The 16,798-nt window shown below is 44.4% G+C and overlaps 1 protein-coding gene across 3 annotated transcripts in view; it reads left to right on the forward strand.

The window, feature by feature from the left end:
- Positions 1-16,798, forward strand: part of TBC1D8 (TBC1 domain family member 8) — a 112,723-nt gene that overhangs the window by 58,620 nt on the left and 37,305 nt on the right. For all 3 annotated transcript variants that reach the window (XM_072742964.1, XM_072742965.1, XM_072742966.1), the window contains 3 exons: positions 3,787-3,905; positions 8,450-8,678; positions 11,187-11,427. In XM_072742964.1, coding sequence (XP_072599065.1) covers positions 3,787-3,905; positions 8,450-8,678; positions 11,187-11,427 — 589 coding nt within the window. The remainder of the gene's footprint in view (positions 1-3,786; positions 3,906-8,449; positions 8,679-11,186; positions 11,428-16,798) is intronic.

Consider the following 16,798-nt stretch of genomic DNA (forward strand, 5'->3'; position numbering starts at 1 on the left):
AGAAGAATATTGATGTGTGTGTGCTTACCTCTAACAAATATTTTACAAGCCAGTGGTTGCCCTTATAAAGTACCATGTAGTCTCTTTTCTATTTCATTTTTTATTTTTTTAATTTTAATTTTTTGGGAAGATTTTATTTATTTGTGAGAGTGAGTGAAAGCGCACAAGCAGAGGGAGGGGCAGAGGGAGAGGGATAAGCAAATTCCTCACTGAATGAGGAGCCTGATGTAGGACTCGATCCCAGGACCCTGGGATCATGACCTGAGCCAAAGGCAGATGCTTAATCAGCTGAGCCACCCAGGTGCCCCTGTTTCATTTTTTGGAAGGCTATTTTCTGATGAGCTACTTTGTGTAATTTGGGAAACCTGGCTATGGTGTAGGCTTAGAACTTTGGTGTATGAGATTTGTTGAGTGACTTTCCTCTTTAATCCTTTGGGGCTGAGGACATGTAGTGGTTTGCACTGATTTACGGTATTTTGGAAGTCTATCATAAGACTTCCCTGCAGAGGAAATTATAGTTTGGAAAATTTCCCTGTCATTTGGCAACTTTTGTAGGAAATGGAACACAGTAGGGTGGAAAAGTTTCATCATATCGATTGTCTTGGCTGGGAGAGGCATACAGCTATGTCTTATATTCAGGAACAGGGAGATTGTAATGAAATCTTACTGTAACTCAGTGACACAGTTTTATGTGTGTGCCTGTTTTCTCTCTCAAGATGTAGGCTTGGTTTCGTTTTAGTATTCTCTTTCCCTGTCATAAGCTCCTCCTCATAGATAGAAGACTCTTAAAAAGAATTAAAGCCTAAATTTTTGATGACTTCATTTCAGGTCTTCTCTCCGTGTGGTACACTGTGTTGGGAGCTTGTTTATAGTTTTGTTCATGGTGTCTTTGGTTATCAGTTAACAGCTAAACAGGCACGTCATCCTTAAGAATGAACTGTGCTGGCCCTATGAGCTTAATAGGGTAAATGGAAACCTGTTTTGTGTCATCCAGAATGATACACGCAGGAAATTGGAATTTTTCAAAGTGCAAACACAAAATGAGGTTTTGTTTTTGTTGTTAGTGTCAAGCCATAGGAAGTAAGGGACCTAAGGATTATGTAAATGTTACTTTGAAATTGAAATGCAGCTTATTTCAAGAGGACCCCAGGGTACCTCAAGGTTATAGAGAATGAGTTCATACTCTGCTTTTGCCTTTCCTTCAGTACGTATGACTTTGGAGAAGTGTTTGAACCTCCATTTCCTCATTTAGAAGTCTTTATTACACAGAAGTGAGCTAGTCCCTGGAATAGAAAGGACACAAAGGTGAGTCTTCTCCCTTCTCTTGTTCTTTCTCATTCTGCCAAGGTGAGTTTTTTTCTTCTTTTTTTAAAAAATTAAGAAGTCCTGAAAACATACTCAAGGGGCACCTGGGTGGCTCAGTCAGTTGAACATCTGACTCTTGATTTTGGCTCAGGTCATGGTCTCAGTCTGGGATTGAGCGCCCCCCCGGAGGCTCTACACTCAGTGGGGACTCTGCTTGAGATGCTCTCTCCTTCTGTCTCCTCACCTGCTCACATGGTTTCTCCCTTTAAAATAAATAAATGAGTCTTAAAAATACCCTCAAAGATTGATGTCTAGTGAGGGTAATTTTTCCCATTTATTCCTTGCCATAAAAAAAATCTCACAAGTTGGTTTTATTATGATAATAAAGTACAAAGATCTAGAAAGTGTAAACCTTAAAGAGAAGGGCAGAGGTCCAGGGATCCCCAGGGCCCCTGTGCAAGTGTATTGGCTTTAGTGAAGATACGAAGACTCTCTTGAGATGGTGTGATGTGCCGTCTACCCCTAGGAAGACACCATGGCTGACTTCCCAGATATAGGAGGTGGTTTTGTGCCTGACATCTACATCGTTGCCATTGGAAAACACCAGAGGGCAAAGATTTAAGCCAGAGGTGGGCAAACCTCAGCCCTGAATGTGAGGAACCAAGCAGACCTTGAGGGGCCAGAGTTCAGGTAGACAACATTCAGAAGCTTCACAAGAGTCATGCTCTGGAGCCTGGAATAACTCGGTTTGATTTTGTTTTAAAAGGATCTTTCCCTCTTACAAGAAGAATGCAGAGCCTGAGGGCCAGGGTTTTTCCCACCACCACAAGGGCCTCCTGGATGGGAGGGGGATGGACAGTGAGAGGATCCTGACCATGGTTCTCCAGAGCTAGCTCTCCTAAACCACACATGGCTGCATCTCTGGTCTGTTGATCCTTAAAGAGCAAGACTGGGAGATAGGGCTGATGAACAGCTGGGCACCAGCACTGGTTGGTGTGGACTGAATGGTGTCTTCCTTTCCCATATTCATATACTGAAGGCTTAAACCCGAATGTGGTAGTATTTATAGGTGGGACCTGGGGAGGTAATTAAGTTTAGAGAAAGTCCTAAGAGTGAGGCCCCCATGATGGGATTCCTTAGAAGAAGAGGAAAAGAGACTAGATCTCTCTCTCTCTCTCTCTCCCTCTCTCACTCTCACTTTTCCTTATGAATAATTCTCTTCAGTTGCTCTAATGACTCCTCCCCAAACTGTCCGTTCAGAACAACAGTCCTAACACGGATGTTCTTTATACTCCCCTCAAATGCACAAGTCTGGAGTGAGTTCTCTGGCTGGCATTTTTATGCCTGGGCTACATGCATCTATACTCTACAGGGAAGAGAGCTGCAAACAGCATACAGAAAGTTTGGTGTTAACAAAATGCATATCTGGCTTTTGTGTATGTGGTACATGGTTCTGTTGAGCATTATGCCTCTCACATTGGCGAGCTTATTCTGAACTGATGTTTGGTAGCCCTTGAGGTTAGAACATCTGCTTCCCATTTGGGAAATCTGGTCCTAGCTGTGCATTTATCTATTTCTGTAGTACACATACCTGATGCCCAGGTCCCTTTTCTTATCCAGGACCATGCTTGCTTCAAGTTGGGGGACTTTATCGAGCACCTGCTCTGTGCTGGGTCCTTCACTGGGAGCTGGCATGGTCTGTGTGCCGAGGTGCCCATTGCCTGTGGAAAGTACTAGGAGACTCCTCAAAATACTAAAATACCTAAGCTTTTTGGTAATGTGTTGCTTAATGCTTCAGTAATGGGACGATCTCTTTTTAACTGCCTTTGAAAGAAATTAACCTACTATACATGATTTAATGTGCATTTTTAACATTGACTATACAAGTTCTTTTGTGTGCGTTCTTAAGGAATATTGTTGCGAATGATATAAAGTGTAGACTGGTAAACCTGGAAATTCCCAAGGTGGTTGCTGTTGTATTTAATGATGCCTGTTGTGAGTGGCAACACCCTTGGGCAACCAGTAGAGCTGTCTCAGGAAGCTCTTTCTTTTGGGACCCTCAGAGGGCTGAGGTCCCTCTTGAGAGATTCCTGTTCTCACAGGGTAAAAACTATGTGAGACTGTTGAGAATTGGCCTGCTTTGGGGGGCTTGTTTCCCCTGGACCAGCTGCATAATTACAAATGTTTCCGTCACTTGAGTGGATGTGGTAGGAAGTCCATGCATCAGCAAGGCAGGCAGGATGTCCACACAGCAGTCCCAAGGGTAACCTGTTTGGTCCCCTGGCTCATCGATGTGGCAGTGGACAGGCGGTGTGAGGGACACTACAACTCCAAAGGAAGGTGCTTTCCTTGTCTGCTGTGACCCAGGATGTGAGAAACTGGAATGTTTAATAACAAACACAGGTTTCATGATACTTGGAAAATGAATTCATGTTCTGGGAGTTCCTTTTAATCTCAGTATCTTTTTCTCTTCTAACCTAGGTGCAACATTAGAGGAAATAAACCAGCATTGGGACTGGCTGGAGCAAAATCTCCTTCATACTTTGTCTGTCTTTGATAATAAAGATGACATTGCCAGCTTTGTCAAAGGGAAGGTAAAGGTAGGTCCTTGATTGAAATGCTTCTCCCCAATTCTCCATCTTGCTTACAACTTCCATATGACATTTTGAGCCTGCAGCATTTTTGATCAGACTCGCACAGTTTTCTCTACCATAACTGAACGTTTTGGCTTAATTCACAGTCCATGGAGTTGGACTTGTCACCTGTCAACCTTTGCAATCTGGCAAAGTACACCTGAAATTGGAAAATCTGTACCTCGTTCTCAGGCTCAAGTTTTTGTTCTCCTTCACAGTATTGAAGGTCCTCTCTTGTCTCAGGAAAAAAAAATGTTAACATTTGTTTTTGCAGAGCAGAAATGTTACTTGATTCCTTAAATTCGTTATTTCCACCTTTTTGCAGTTGTGATAGCTTGTCACTCTATTTTGTTGGACCTGGCACTTTCCTCTTCCTAAAAGTGGCTGTTTATTCTTAAAATATGTTGATTAAATGGAATTAAAACCAATTACATTTTGAGAAGGCAAGACAGGAATATTTTGGGGGGTAACTGTTAATATCTCCTGTGAGTTCCATCTTCTATAACTGTCATTGCAACAACATGATTGGTACTCAATGCTTTAAAAGTCCCACCAGGCAGGGAGAGACTGTTTCCCATTTTGAATTTAACCCTTATAAGGGCAGCCCGGGTGGCTCAGTGGTTTAGCGCCGCCTTCGGCCCAGGGCGTGATCCTGGAGACCTGAGATCAAGTCCCACGTCGGGCTCCCTGCATGGAGTCAGTTTCTCCCTCTGCCTGTGTCTCTGTTTCTCTTGCTCTCTGTGTCTCTCATGAATAAATAAATAAAATCTTAAAAAGAAAATAACCCTTATTAAACACTTCAACACCTTAGCCTGTAATCCAGTTTTCTTCCCTGAGGGTTAAAATACCCCAAACCATTGATTTTTTTTTTTCTTTGAAAGTTTGCCTTTTGTGGGTCACCTGGGTGGCTGAGTCAGTTAAGCATCTGCCTTCAGCTCAGGCCATGATCCCAGGGTCCTGGGGTTGAGTCTTGCATGGAGTTCCCTGCTCAGCAGGGAGCCTGCTTCTCCCCTCCCTCTGTCCTTCCACCATGCTTATGCTCTCTCTCATGTGCTTTCTCTCTGTCTCTCTCCTTCCGTCCCTCCCTCCCTTCCTCCCCACCCTCATTCACTCAAACAAATAAAATCTTTAAAAATTTTTTTAATTAAAAGAAAAGTTTGCCTTTTTTAACACGGTGAGTACTTCAGCTTTTAGTAAAGCTGTCAAAGTGAATTCTTGGTTTCAGAGGGATAAAACAGGCCTGTTCTTTTCCTTTGGGCATCAGGACTCTTATGTCACCAAGTAGCAACCTGAGCCCAGGCAGCATAGCAGTGTTGGCTGATGGCCTCTTGGGATCACCTCTGGCCTGTGGGGTTGGCAGGTGGACGTAGACTGTGGTAGGGACTTATCCATCCCCGTGGGTTACCTCTCTGCCTGGTCTGATGGACTAGCCTGGTTCCCTGGGTCAGATTGCATTGGGGCTTAGCTGCAGAAATGCCTATTTCAGTTATTTTTCACACTTTTAACCTCTCTTCTCCTTAGTCTCACCTATGTTGTGGTGGCTCTTTGATTTAGGGTTTCTCTTTTTTAATATGGAGGAAGGAAATTCATTTCTGCTGTAGTGGCCTTAGGAAAGCTGCAGAGGAGGAAGCAGCTTTTCCTCTACCCTCCTAGATTCTTCTCCTATGGCCTTGAGATTAAAACCGACAGAAGTCAAATTGATGAGAAAAACAGTTGATCAACATGCACAGTGTGCATACACATGGGAGAAACTCAGTGATGAGTATCTCAGAGGGGTGGTTAGATTGTGGGGCTTATACAGCATCTCAACAAAGAACAATGCATTTGTAGAGAGGGGACAAGACAGAGGCTTTCAGGGGTGGCCAACTGTGGGAAGGTAAATGTAAGGGAATGAAAGGAAGAGAGGAAGGGCTGTTTTTGTGAGGTTTGTTGTGTAGATTCTTCTCCGTGCTGGTCAGGGTCTAGAGTTACCCTCCTCTTCCTGGCACAGGAGAGGGAGGCACCTGCACCAATGGGTATTGATGTCCTTAGGCAAGTAGTGGGGGAGGGTGGAGAGTCTTTTGATGCCTGCTGTTTTTCAGTTGTCTACAGCTCATAATAATCCTCATGCCAAAGTAGTGTAGTTTGGAATGGTGCATTCTGATCCCTGCACATCAGAACTGAAATGCCTTTATAAAAACAAACCATGAGTGCTTGGGTGGCTCAATGGGTTAAGTGTCTGCTTTTGGCTCAGGTCATGATTCTGGGGTCCTGGGATCGGGCTCCCTGCTCAGTGGGGAGTCTGCTTCTCCCTTTCCCTCTGCTGCTCCTCATGCTTGTGCTCCCTTTCTCTGTCCAATAAATAAAAATCTTAAACATACAAAGAATAGTCACAGGGAGGCTGTTGGCCTGGAGCAGGGACTAGGGTTGGAGGAGTTCTTGGGGTCTGAGACGCAGTTATACCTTTGGGGCCACCATGAAGTGTAGGTTCTCCCTTTCCTCTGGGAAGATACAAAGGAATTTGGAATTGGGGCTTTCCTACTCATATTCTTAGCAGTTGGCCACTCTATAAAGCTTTAAAGAAACCTCTGTCCTTGGAGTTGTGCTTATCAACAGACCCTGTGATCCACAGAAGTCAGGAGTCTATACAGCCACTGTCATGACTGCATCTGGAGCTGGTGCATTGTGTTCTGCTTCCACGACTCTTTGCTGTAGAGCCTTCCTAAAATCCCCTTCACGCCTCCTGGTCCAGAGCTTTGTATGTTACATATGCTTTGAAAATTATTCATCTTTCTTATAACTCTATTTCATAATGTCTGGTTAAGTTAAATTTGGAAAAGAAGAAAAACATAATGAAGGAAATGAAAAGCACTTGAAATTTTACCAGATTCGTTTAATAAATCTTATTTAAATAGTAACTCCCAGGTAATTTTATAAACTAGTTTATAAAACTAGTAACTATGCCCCAAAAGTGGCCTCATCTTTTTTTTTTTTTTTGGAAAGATTTTATTTTTTAAAGTAACTTTTAAGTAATCTCTACACCCCACATGGGGCTTGAACCTACAACCCTGAGATCAAGGGTTCTCTACTGACAGCCAGCCAGAGGCCCAAAAAAGTGGGCTTGTCTTTTGTTTTTTGTTTTTGGTAAGATTTTATTTATTTGAGAGCGTGAGTGAGTGAGCAAGGGAGGGACAGAGGAGAAAGGGCAGAGGGAGAGGGAGAAGCAGACACCCTGCTCAGGAGGGAGCCTGACACGGGGCTCCATCCCAGGACCCTGAAATCATGACCTGAGCTATAGCAGATGTTTAGCTGGCTAAGCCACCCACCCATGTTCCCCCAAAGTGGCTTTGTCTTAAGGGACCTAGCCTTTCGTAAAATACAGGGTTGTGGGGAATCAATTCTGATCTCGTCAGTGAGTTGTGACCCCTCAGGAACAGGCCACAAGCTCATGTTCTAGGCACTTTTGCAGCCTTACGCTAGATTTAGAAAGGATCCTTACTGTTACTTTTTGTTAGTAATGCAGCTGTATGTTCAGATGCTTTCTTTTTTATCTTCCCTCCCTGTGCACCTGAGTGCTTTGGATATATTTATAACCATGACCAACATACTTCTTTTCTACCTTAGAAGACCGTAGAATGTTTAAGTGGTAGTGAAAGGTGTCAGATATCACACAGTCAGGCACCTGTTGGCTTTGTATTACAAGTTTTGAACCTTGGGACGCCTGGGTGGCTCAGTGGTTGAGTGTCTGCCTTTGGCTCAGGTCATGTTCCCGGGGTCCTGGGATCAAGTCCTGCATCAGGATCCCCGCATGGAGCCTGCTTCTCCCTCTGCCTGTGTCTCTGCCTCTCTCTCTTTCTCTGTGTCTCTTACGAATAAATAAATAAAATCTTAAAAGAGATTTGAGCCAAATGAGGAAGACCTTCATTAGCTTTTTTAAAAAGGTTAACGTGTAACTCCAACTTGGGTAGTTCTTCAAGGTTGGTGCATCAGATTCACGCTTGAGCCAGTAGTTTGACCATCCTGTCCCTGTAGGGAGAGCCGGGAGAGGTACTTGGTTAGAAGACTCAGGCTTCGAGGTCAGCAATTTGACCAAAGCCTCAGGGCTGGTTAGTTAGTGGCCAAGTGAGAGATTTGATCCTATGTTTTTTCCCCCTGTCCCCCCCGCCCCGCCATGGCCGTGCTTCTGGGTGGTAGACGGCCACCCTCTTCGACCCCTGGTGTGTGTTGGTGGGCAGTGTAGCTGCCTCAGGTGCCTGCGCTTGGCAGTCCCTTCCCGTCTCTGTCTGCCCCTCCCCTTGTCTTTTGTTTTTTGTTTTTGGTAAGATTTTATTTATTTGAGAGCGTGAGTGAGTGAGCAAGGGAGGGACAGAGGAGAAAGGGCAGAGGGAGAGGGAGAAGCAGACACCCTGCTCAGGAGGGAGCCTGACACGGGGCTCCATCCCAGGACCCTGAAAATCATGACCTGAGCTATAGCAGATGTGTTGGTGGGCAGTGTAGCTGCCTCAGGTGCTACAAATCTTTCTGCGTGCCAGGCTCTGATCGCGGAGGAGACAAGCAGCAGGCTTGCTGAGCAGGAAGAAGAGCCCGAGAAGTTCCGAGATGCTTTGGTGAAATTCGAGGCCAGGTTCAACTTCCCGGAGGCGGAGAAGCTGGTCACCTATTACTCCTGCTGCTGCTGGAAGGGCCGGGTTCCCCGCCAAGGCTGGCTGTACCTCAGCATCAACCACCTCTGCTTCTACTCCTTCTTCCTGGGCAAGGAACGTAAGTGAGGCTCGTGCTGATGCTTGCAGATGACGCTGACCCTTGGGATGCTCGGTGCTGTCCTCAGACGAGATGAAAGGACTTTCAAATAAGTAGTTGAGTGATAATGAGTGATACTTAATTTCGAATGATGTGTGCAGACAATTGTGTTTCTCTATCCTACCACCACTAAGGGGCTTTGATTTTGTGAGAATTTGTTGTTTTCTATTGCCTTCAACATTTCTGTGCCACTCACTTCACAGAGCTACTGAAGGTTTTTTACTTCGCATTGCTCTGAAAACACATCATCAGCACCGATGGCCCAGGGCTTCTATAAGAGTGGAATGTGTTGTTGCTTCTTAAGATGGGGAGAGGCATTTAAAACGTTCCCACCCTGAAGGTCATGACTGTTCCCAAAAGAGGAGCAGGATATACAGTTGTTCCTTGGAATGGGAGGGAATTCTTCACCTGGGTCCTCTTGAGATCTAGGCGGTGATTAACTTTTCACACATTTATCCGCTGCCCATCGCAGTGGTAGGTGATGGAATTCCAAGATAAAAAAGAAAAGCCATAAATGTCAATTGTATGCTGAATTTTTAAAAAGTCCTTCCCACTGAATCTTCTTTTGGAACCAGATATTGTTTCAAGCACCCATGCAGAATGGAAGCTGTGTGCGTGTATAAACTAAGTGGATGTATGCCTTTGTATACATAAATTTTTTCTTCCTGCATGTAAGTTTTATTTCAAGTTGAACCAGTGGGAGGGGCTCCTCTTAAATTGTGTTGAAACAGCTTCCTGCACAGGGTCCTCACTTCTCTTTCTCATGCTTCCAGCTTTAGTTCTGATGCTCCAGTATAAACACCGTTTGTACATAGCCTTTCCCCACCCTTGGACTGTGCTCTGACCTAATCTTGACCATCTTTATTCTTGTACTTTCTGCAGTGCTTCTCCAATTTAATGTTGGTTTCTCCTTCCCTTCCCCATTCTTGTGTCTATTTGGAAACTCCTGTTCACCCCTCAAAATCAGTTCACATTTTTATGACCTCTGGGGACTTTCCCTGGTCCCCTTATAATTTGCACCATGTTTGTGTTTCTGTTTTAGATTTTGTCAAGTTAGTGGTTGCTTATTTTACATGTCTGTTTTCCCTATTTGTTTTTTTTAAACTTTTAAAAAAATTTTTTATTTATTTATGATAGTCACAGAGAGAGAGAGGCAGAGACATAGGCAGAGGGAGAAGCAGGCTGTATGCACCGAGAGCCCGATTTGGGATTCGATCCCGGGTCTCCAGGATCGCGCCCTGGGCCAAAGGCAGGCGCTAAACCGCTGCGCCACCCAGGGATCCCTGTTTTCCCTATTTGAATGAGCTTCTTAAGTGCAGGGCTTTTCCTAAAGTAGACACTTAATGAAATGAAAGCTGATGTTACAGATTCTAAAATGTGTTTGTATGAAAGACTTCAGTGAAAGCAACTAAATGTAGCTGAAGAAGCTTCTTCTCAAGCCTGATGTAGATATGTGGTCTTCTAAGTTACTGAAGCACTAAAAACATTATTTCAAAAAATGGAGAGAAATGGTAGAAGCAGAAACACTTAATAAGGACGCCTGGGTGACTCTGGCATGATCCCAGTGTCCTGGGATCGAGTCCTGCATTGAGCTCTCTGCAGGGAGCCGTCTTCTCCCTCTGCCTATATCTCTGCCTCTCCCTCTGTCTCTCATGAATAAATAAAATCTTAAAAACAAAAAGAAAGAAAGAAACACTTAATGATCCCCTCCTTTATTTGAAAAAGACAATGAGTTATTTTCTGACATTGATCAGTCACAGTTACTAAACCAAATTTTGTCGGGATGCTAAGTTTAAAAAAAAAAGAAATAATTTCTGGTATTTGATAACATTTATCATTTCAAGTTGTTATAGTGTCTCTTCTCCATTTGCATTAGCAAGCTAGCTAGTCTTGCTACCACTGTATTGGAAACATTTCCCAGAATAGAACATTTGTTTATAAAATGTACTGCTTGTACTGTATTACTTTAAAAAGAATTCCATAGAAATTGTACTGTGTCTTCTAAGACTGTCATTTGACACAGTCTAAATGTTAAGCTTGTTTCTCTAAATGAGATCATGAATAATCCTCTTTTGCACTTTTTTCATAGCTTACACCATGAATGCTGCTTTTGAAACCAGAAATTATGTAGATTGAGAAATTTTTGCATATTTTGCAAATATTTAAGTTTAAATACTCTTGAAGAAGTTCTCATGTTATTAACCTGATATTTCAGAATGACGTCCCCTGCCTGTGTGCAGTAGCCAGCAACTTGAAAGATTTTACTTAACTCTTTTAAGAAAATTGTCGAACATGAGTTGGGTTCTGATATACAGCTGTCAAGGAGCTTTGTGCTTCCTCTTTCCTGCTCTGGTTTTGCATTTCAGCTTGAGGAAATCCTTGGACTCTTGTTTGCTGATACACTTAAGTTTGGCTCAAATGTTAGGGTAATGTATGTATTTGCCTTTTTTTTTTTTATTCCTCTTCTAGTGAAACTCGTAGTCCCTTGGGTTGATATCCAGAAGTTAGAAAGAACATCCAACGTCTTTCTGACGGATACCATCCGAATCACCACGCAGAATAAGGAGCGTGACTTCTCCATGTTCCTGAACCTCGATGAGGTGTTCAAGATCATGGAGCAGTTGGCCGATGTGACGCTTCGAAGGCTGCTGGATAATGAGGTCTTCGACCTGGACCCAGGCCTGCAGGAGCCGAGCCAGATCACCAAGAGGTAAGAGTTTCCGGTTCCGGTTGTTCCTCACCCACGGAACTGTGGCTCATATGCCACCACCTTCATTTACATGTGCTTTCTTAGTCTTGGTTGTTCTAGATTTAAATTTCCCTTGTGGCATAATGCACATTTTCCTGGGTTGTTAGTCTTGATTGTGACATAATAATAGGCAGTAATTGTTAATTATTTTTTTAATAGTGAGGGTTTGCTTTTTTTTTTTTTTAAGATTTCATTTCTTTTAGACAGAGTGAGAGCGAGCGAGCTGGGGGAGGGACAGAGGGAGGTAGAGAGGGAAAGGTTCTCAAGCAGACTCTGTGCTGAGTGAGGTGCCCAGTGTGGAGCTCCATCCCATGATCCTTATATGACCTGAGCCAAAACCAAGAGTTGGACATTCAACCAGCTGGGCCACCCATGCTCCCATGAGTGTTAATTTTCTTTTTTTCTAATACAGTTGACTTTGATTTCTGGATCCAATTCTGCTTTTCTTTCAGATATTTTGAAACTGATTTTTATAATAAAACTGATTTTTTATAATACTTCTAGGAAATGTAATATGGATAGCTTCCTGATATAATTCCATTCAACACTGTGCTTTACCAGTGAACATTAAAGCATTTTCTATTTCCATATGAAATTGCTTTGTAGAAAAAGTTTTTAGGACCATAGATTTATTTTGGTACCAGTTTGTTATTAGAAATGTGCCTCAGGGGACACCTGGGTGGCTCAGTGGTTGAGTGTCTGCCTTTGGCTCAGGTCATGATCCCGGAGTCATGGGATTGAGTCCTCCCTGTGGGGAGCCTGCTTCTCCCTCTGCCTATGTCTCTGCCTCTCTTTCTGTGTCTCTCATGAATAAATAAATAAAATCTTTTAAAAAAAAAAAGAAAGAAAATGTGCCTTAGTAATACGGTAAGTTAACTTTCTTAATTATCGGTTTGCTCCAAACTGATGCTAGTCGTGGGGATATCTGAGGCAGTTGCTTGAATTATTAATCACTTTAAAGAAGTTCAGCTTTATTATATAAAATTTAAATGGTGGTAGTTGAGCTTGACTATGATTTCTGACTTGGTGGTTCAGACCAGGTAACTGCAGAATTAATACATATCCTTTGAGAAACAAAATCATCTATCAAGTGCTGTCTTGGCTAGATATGTTTGACATCAATATAGAATCACCACTCCTATTTGAACACTACTAGACATTTAAGAAAAAAATTTTAATGTGGTAAAATACCGTAACATAAAATTTGCCACCTTAATCCCACTGAACCATACGGTTATAAAAGGTTAAGTACATTTATTTACATTGTTGTGCAACTGTCCCCTTCATCTAGCCCTGGGACTCTCCATCTTGCAAAACTGAAACTCTTTCCTCATTAAGCAATAACTCCCATTACCTCCTCCCCTAGCCCCTGGCAGCTGCCACCCTATAATGTGTCTCTGAGTTTGACTACTTGAGGTCCCTCATGTAAGTGGACTTATACAGTATTTGTCTTTTTGTGACTGGCTTATTTCACTTAGTGTAATGTCATTAAGATTAGTCCATGTTGTGGCAGGTTCCAGAATTTCCTTCTTAAGGCTAGGTAACATTCCGTTGCATGGATATACTATATTTTGTGTGTCCATTTGTGCATCAATGGATGCAAAGTTGTTTCCACCTCGTGGCTCTTGTATATGATGCTGCTATGAATGTATATGTGCAAATATCTTTTCGAGTCCCTACTTTGACATCTTTTGGACATACACCTCGGAGTAGAATTGCAACATTATGTAGTAGTTCCATGTCATTCTGTGTCTCGTCATTAAAAAAATTCTTTTAATCTACTGTAACATTCCTGTCATTCCTTACACACGTTTGCTGTTTTCTCTAACATCTGGGAGAACATGTGTCTAATTAGTGGTCTCTAAATGGCAGTGTGTTTGTAGTTTGCAGGTATCCAGCAAGAATTTAGAGCCTCTGTTGTGTACATATGTTATAAATTGATCATGTGGAGTCACAAGTAAGGTGAAAATCAAAAAATGAACTTTTTGGTGAGACTCCAATGAAGTTCACTTGGTTTTGTGTCCTCGTAATCTGACAGTTCCTTTGTGAGAGGGGGTGGTGCTGCTTGTCCCTTCCTTACAAAAGGGGAGCCCTGGGGTGCTGCCCTTGGGTCTTCTGACTCCCTATCCTGCGGTCCTCCCTGTTCCGCCTGAGCCAGGTTTCCCGTTACCATCTCTGGCTCTATCTTAGGTCCAGAGAAGACAACCCAGCACAATGGCAGCCCTGCTCTCCTATATATCTTCAGATATCTCTGTAGTCTTTTGGTATCTGAGTCCTTTTAGTCCAGCTGACAGATTGGTTTAAAATGAAAAAACGGGTCTCAGTTGTAGGAGTTGTTAACAGGCTCCTATAAATCACCCAGCAAAGCTTTTACCTCCTCTGTGGGTTTTGCACCAATGTATACCTGTGTGAGTTGCAGCCAGGGTCTTAGGACCAGGAGGCTGGCTGATAGCCTTGTGTGTTCTGGTCAGCTCCATGGACATTGGGATTTGAGGTAATTTCTCACAGATTTCCTGATGCTCCTTCATGGCTCCACATCTAGATGTGGCATTGTGGTTTGGAGTAGAAACAAGGAAAGAAGAAGCAGGTGGCAGGTTTGTAGCACTTAGGACCCTTCAGTAAAATCACTCATTTTGGAAGAAAATCCGTCAGTATAGGCAGTCTTCATGCATGTTCCAGAATTCAGATGAATTATACAGAGCTCTCCCTCCTCCACTTTCTCTCCTGGAGACGGTTAGGAAGGAGAAGGGAGAGAGAAAAGGATAAAATGGGGCCCTGGCAGTGGCCAGCGGTGGAGCTGCAGGGGGCCCCCCAGGTTCTGAGGGCTGGCCTCGAGATGGATGGGAAGATTCTGATCTGTGGTGTGTTTTGCTGGTCACTGCATTTTGAGTGACTTCTTCCAAAAGTGAAAGGCATGTCTTTGCCTACCAGTTCCTCGCTGGGTCTCCTGTGTAGCTTTCTGTCATAGAGACATAGGCTTGTGGACATAAACAGGTAATGACTCAGTCAACTTGACATCCTGCCAAGAGAGCCCAGGTTTTAAAGTTGAGGAAAACAGTCCCTTGATGCAAAGGGTACAATCAGAAGTGCTGGAATGCTCCTCAGGCTCCCTTTTGTTGATGTATTTTCACTTCCCTTCCTAGATAACAGCTTTAGAAAGGTGCTCTTGGGGTCACTTAGCATGGTGAGCCATCTGATTATGGATTAGTCATGATGGCTGCTTATGCTCACTCCCATGGGACTTAGGGACAGAGCCAGTGAGGCTGGAACTCCAGTGGTAGCCAGGAGGATGGGATGGTGCATTGGGCAGCAGGACCGAGTCAGATGAGGTAGAGCTGGCTGGACGGGGGAGTCCTCTGGCTCAGCTCACACTTTGCAGAGGAAGGCCTGGACGAGGGATTCTGGGGTACAGTGACAGAATCCAGGAGGGCAGGGAAACAGACTGCTGAAGGGACTTCTGGGGGGTGGGGGGAGCACATACATTGATTGGTCCTGAAATTTACAAATAACAGTTGTGAAGTTGTGAGGGATGGATTGAGAACAGCGTAGCCAGCTATTTTGGGGGTGGGAGATTGGAGAGGTGATGGGTTTCACAAGATAAAAAAAAATTTTTTTTTAAAGATTTTATTTATTCAGGAGAGACACAGGCAGGGGGAGAAGCAGGCTCCATATGGGGAGCCCGATGCAGGACTCGATCCCAGGACCCCGGGATCAGGCCCTGGGCTGAAGGCAGACACTCAACCACTGAGCCCCCAGGCATCCCTCACTAAATCAAAATTAATTTCTTCACTGAAATCTGTATTGACTGGCTGAAAAGCGCTGGAGGACAACTTAGTTCAGGCGGTGCAGTAAATGGAGACTCTTTCCTATGGCAGAAGCTCTTTCTGTGGGATCCAGAGATGAACAGTGGCTGCCTGGAGCACAGGTATCTTCAGTAAGAAGCCCTCCCCCCTGTTGCCTGGCTGATTCTTAGCTTCCCAGTCTGACTTTTGAGACTGACTTCAGCCTTTTCTGCCCAGATTCACTCCCTTTCCGGCTCTTCTTGTGCCCCCACGAAGAATGCCCAGGCTAGCTCTGTAGTTTATTCGACTTTCCGTCCCTGTGAGCTAGTTCAGAGTCGGCCTCTCTTGGGGGCTCCCTGTGCAGCCCGGGACAGCGCCGGCCTCCCAGGGAAGGCCTGCTTCTCCCCACCCGGCAGCGCCCCAGCTGTCTGTGCTTGCCCAGGTTGTTCGGGGGGTGAGGGGGCGGCGGATGGAGGGCAGAGGACAAGGCAGGAGATGTGAGTGTGAGAAAGTGAGAAAGCCTTCTCCTGCCAGTGTTGTTGAGGGTTTGGTCTGTTGGGGCTCCGTGGATGGATTTTCAGAGACGGGGGCACTGTGGGCACCAGCCGAGTCTACCTGCACACCGTTGCCTGTCGTCTGAGGGCTGGGTTTCCCTCGTGCCCCTGTGGCACCCAGGGGACCCAGGTGTTCACTCTATGTAGGATTCTTCATGGCCAGGTTGTCTTTCTGTCTCCTTAGTGCTCTTGGGGGAAGGCAGAAGATAGGAGTTTCGAGCACACACACATTTGAAGGATTGCAGTGTGAAGAAAAGTATGCTTATCTGATCTTTCTGCCTTGTTTCTACATTGGTGGCTCTTGGTATTTCTCACAGTTTCACTTGAGTTGGGGGTGGGTCTGTGGGCATATAACTAAGAATGCCTGGGAATCTTTGTATGTGTCTTTAGGGGGCATACTGCCTGAAGAGGGACTGAGTTATTCCAGAAGGGCAGGAATGGTGCTTGAGGCCTCCTGTCTAGGGCACAGGGGGACATCTTCACCCCCGGAGCTAATGGGGGAGCCCACCTGCCCCAGTCTGCCACATAGTCTGAATTTGGGGCAGCATTTGGCCTTGAGCAGTTTTGAGCTGCTGACACACAGTAGATTTGTGTGTGTGGGATGCATCACATGAGGGAGGGAGGGTTACCGTGGCATGTAAGGCCTGACATGGGTCTTCCCAAAAGTGTTTTAAAGGTTGTAGGGGAAAAGAGAGGGAAACCTGTTTTTGATACATCTGTACCTAAACTAGGAGGGGAAAATCTTAATTCTAGGTTCACAGAGAAACAGAAGAACTACCCCATCCCTTCATTTCTTGGGTCTAAGGAATTAAGTGTGGATTTTTTTTTTTTAAGATTTTATTTATCTCACAGCATGAGAGAATACAAGGGACGGGGAGAAGGAGAAGCAGACTCCCTACGGAGCAGAGAGCCCAATACGGGGCTCGATCCCAGGATCCTGAAATCCTGACCTGAGCACTCAACCTAGGTGCCCCTTAAGTGTGAATTTTTAAATGT

The sequence above is a fragment of the Vulpes vulpes genome, chromosome 16 (assembly GCF_048418805.1).
Source record: "Vulpes vulpes isolate BD-2025 chromosome 16, VulVul3, whole genome shotgun sequence".
In the NCBI taxonomy this organism is placed as follows: Eukaryota; Metazoa; Chordata; class Mammalia; order Carnivora; family Canidae; genus Vulpes; species Vulpes vulpes.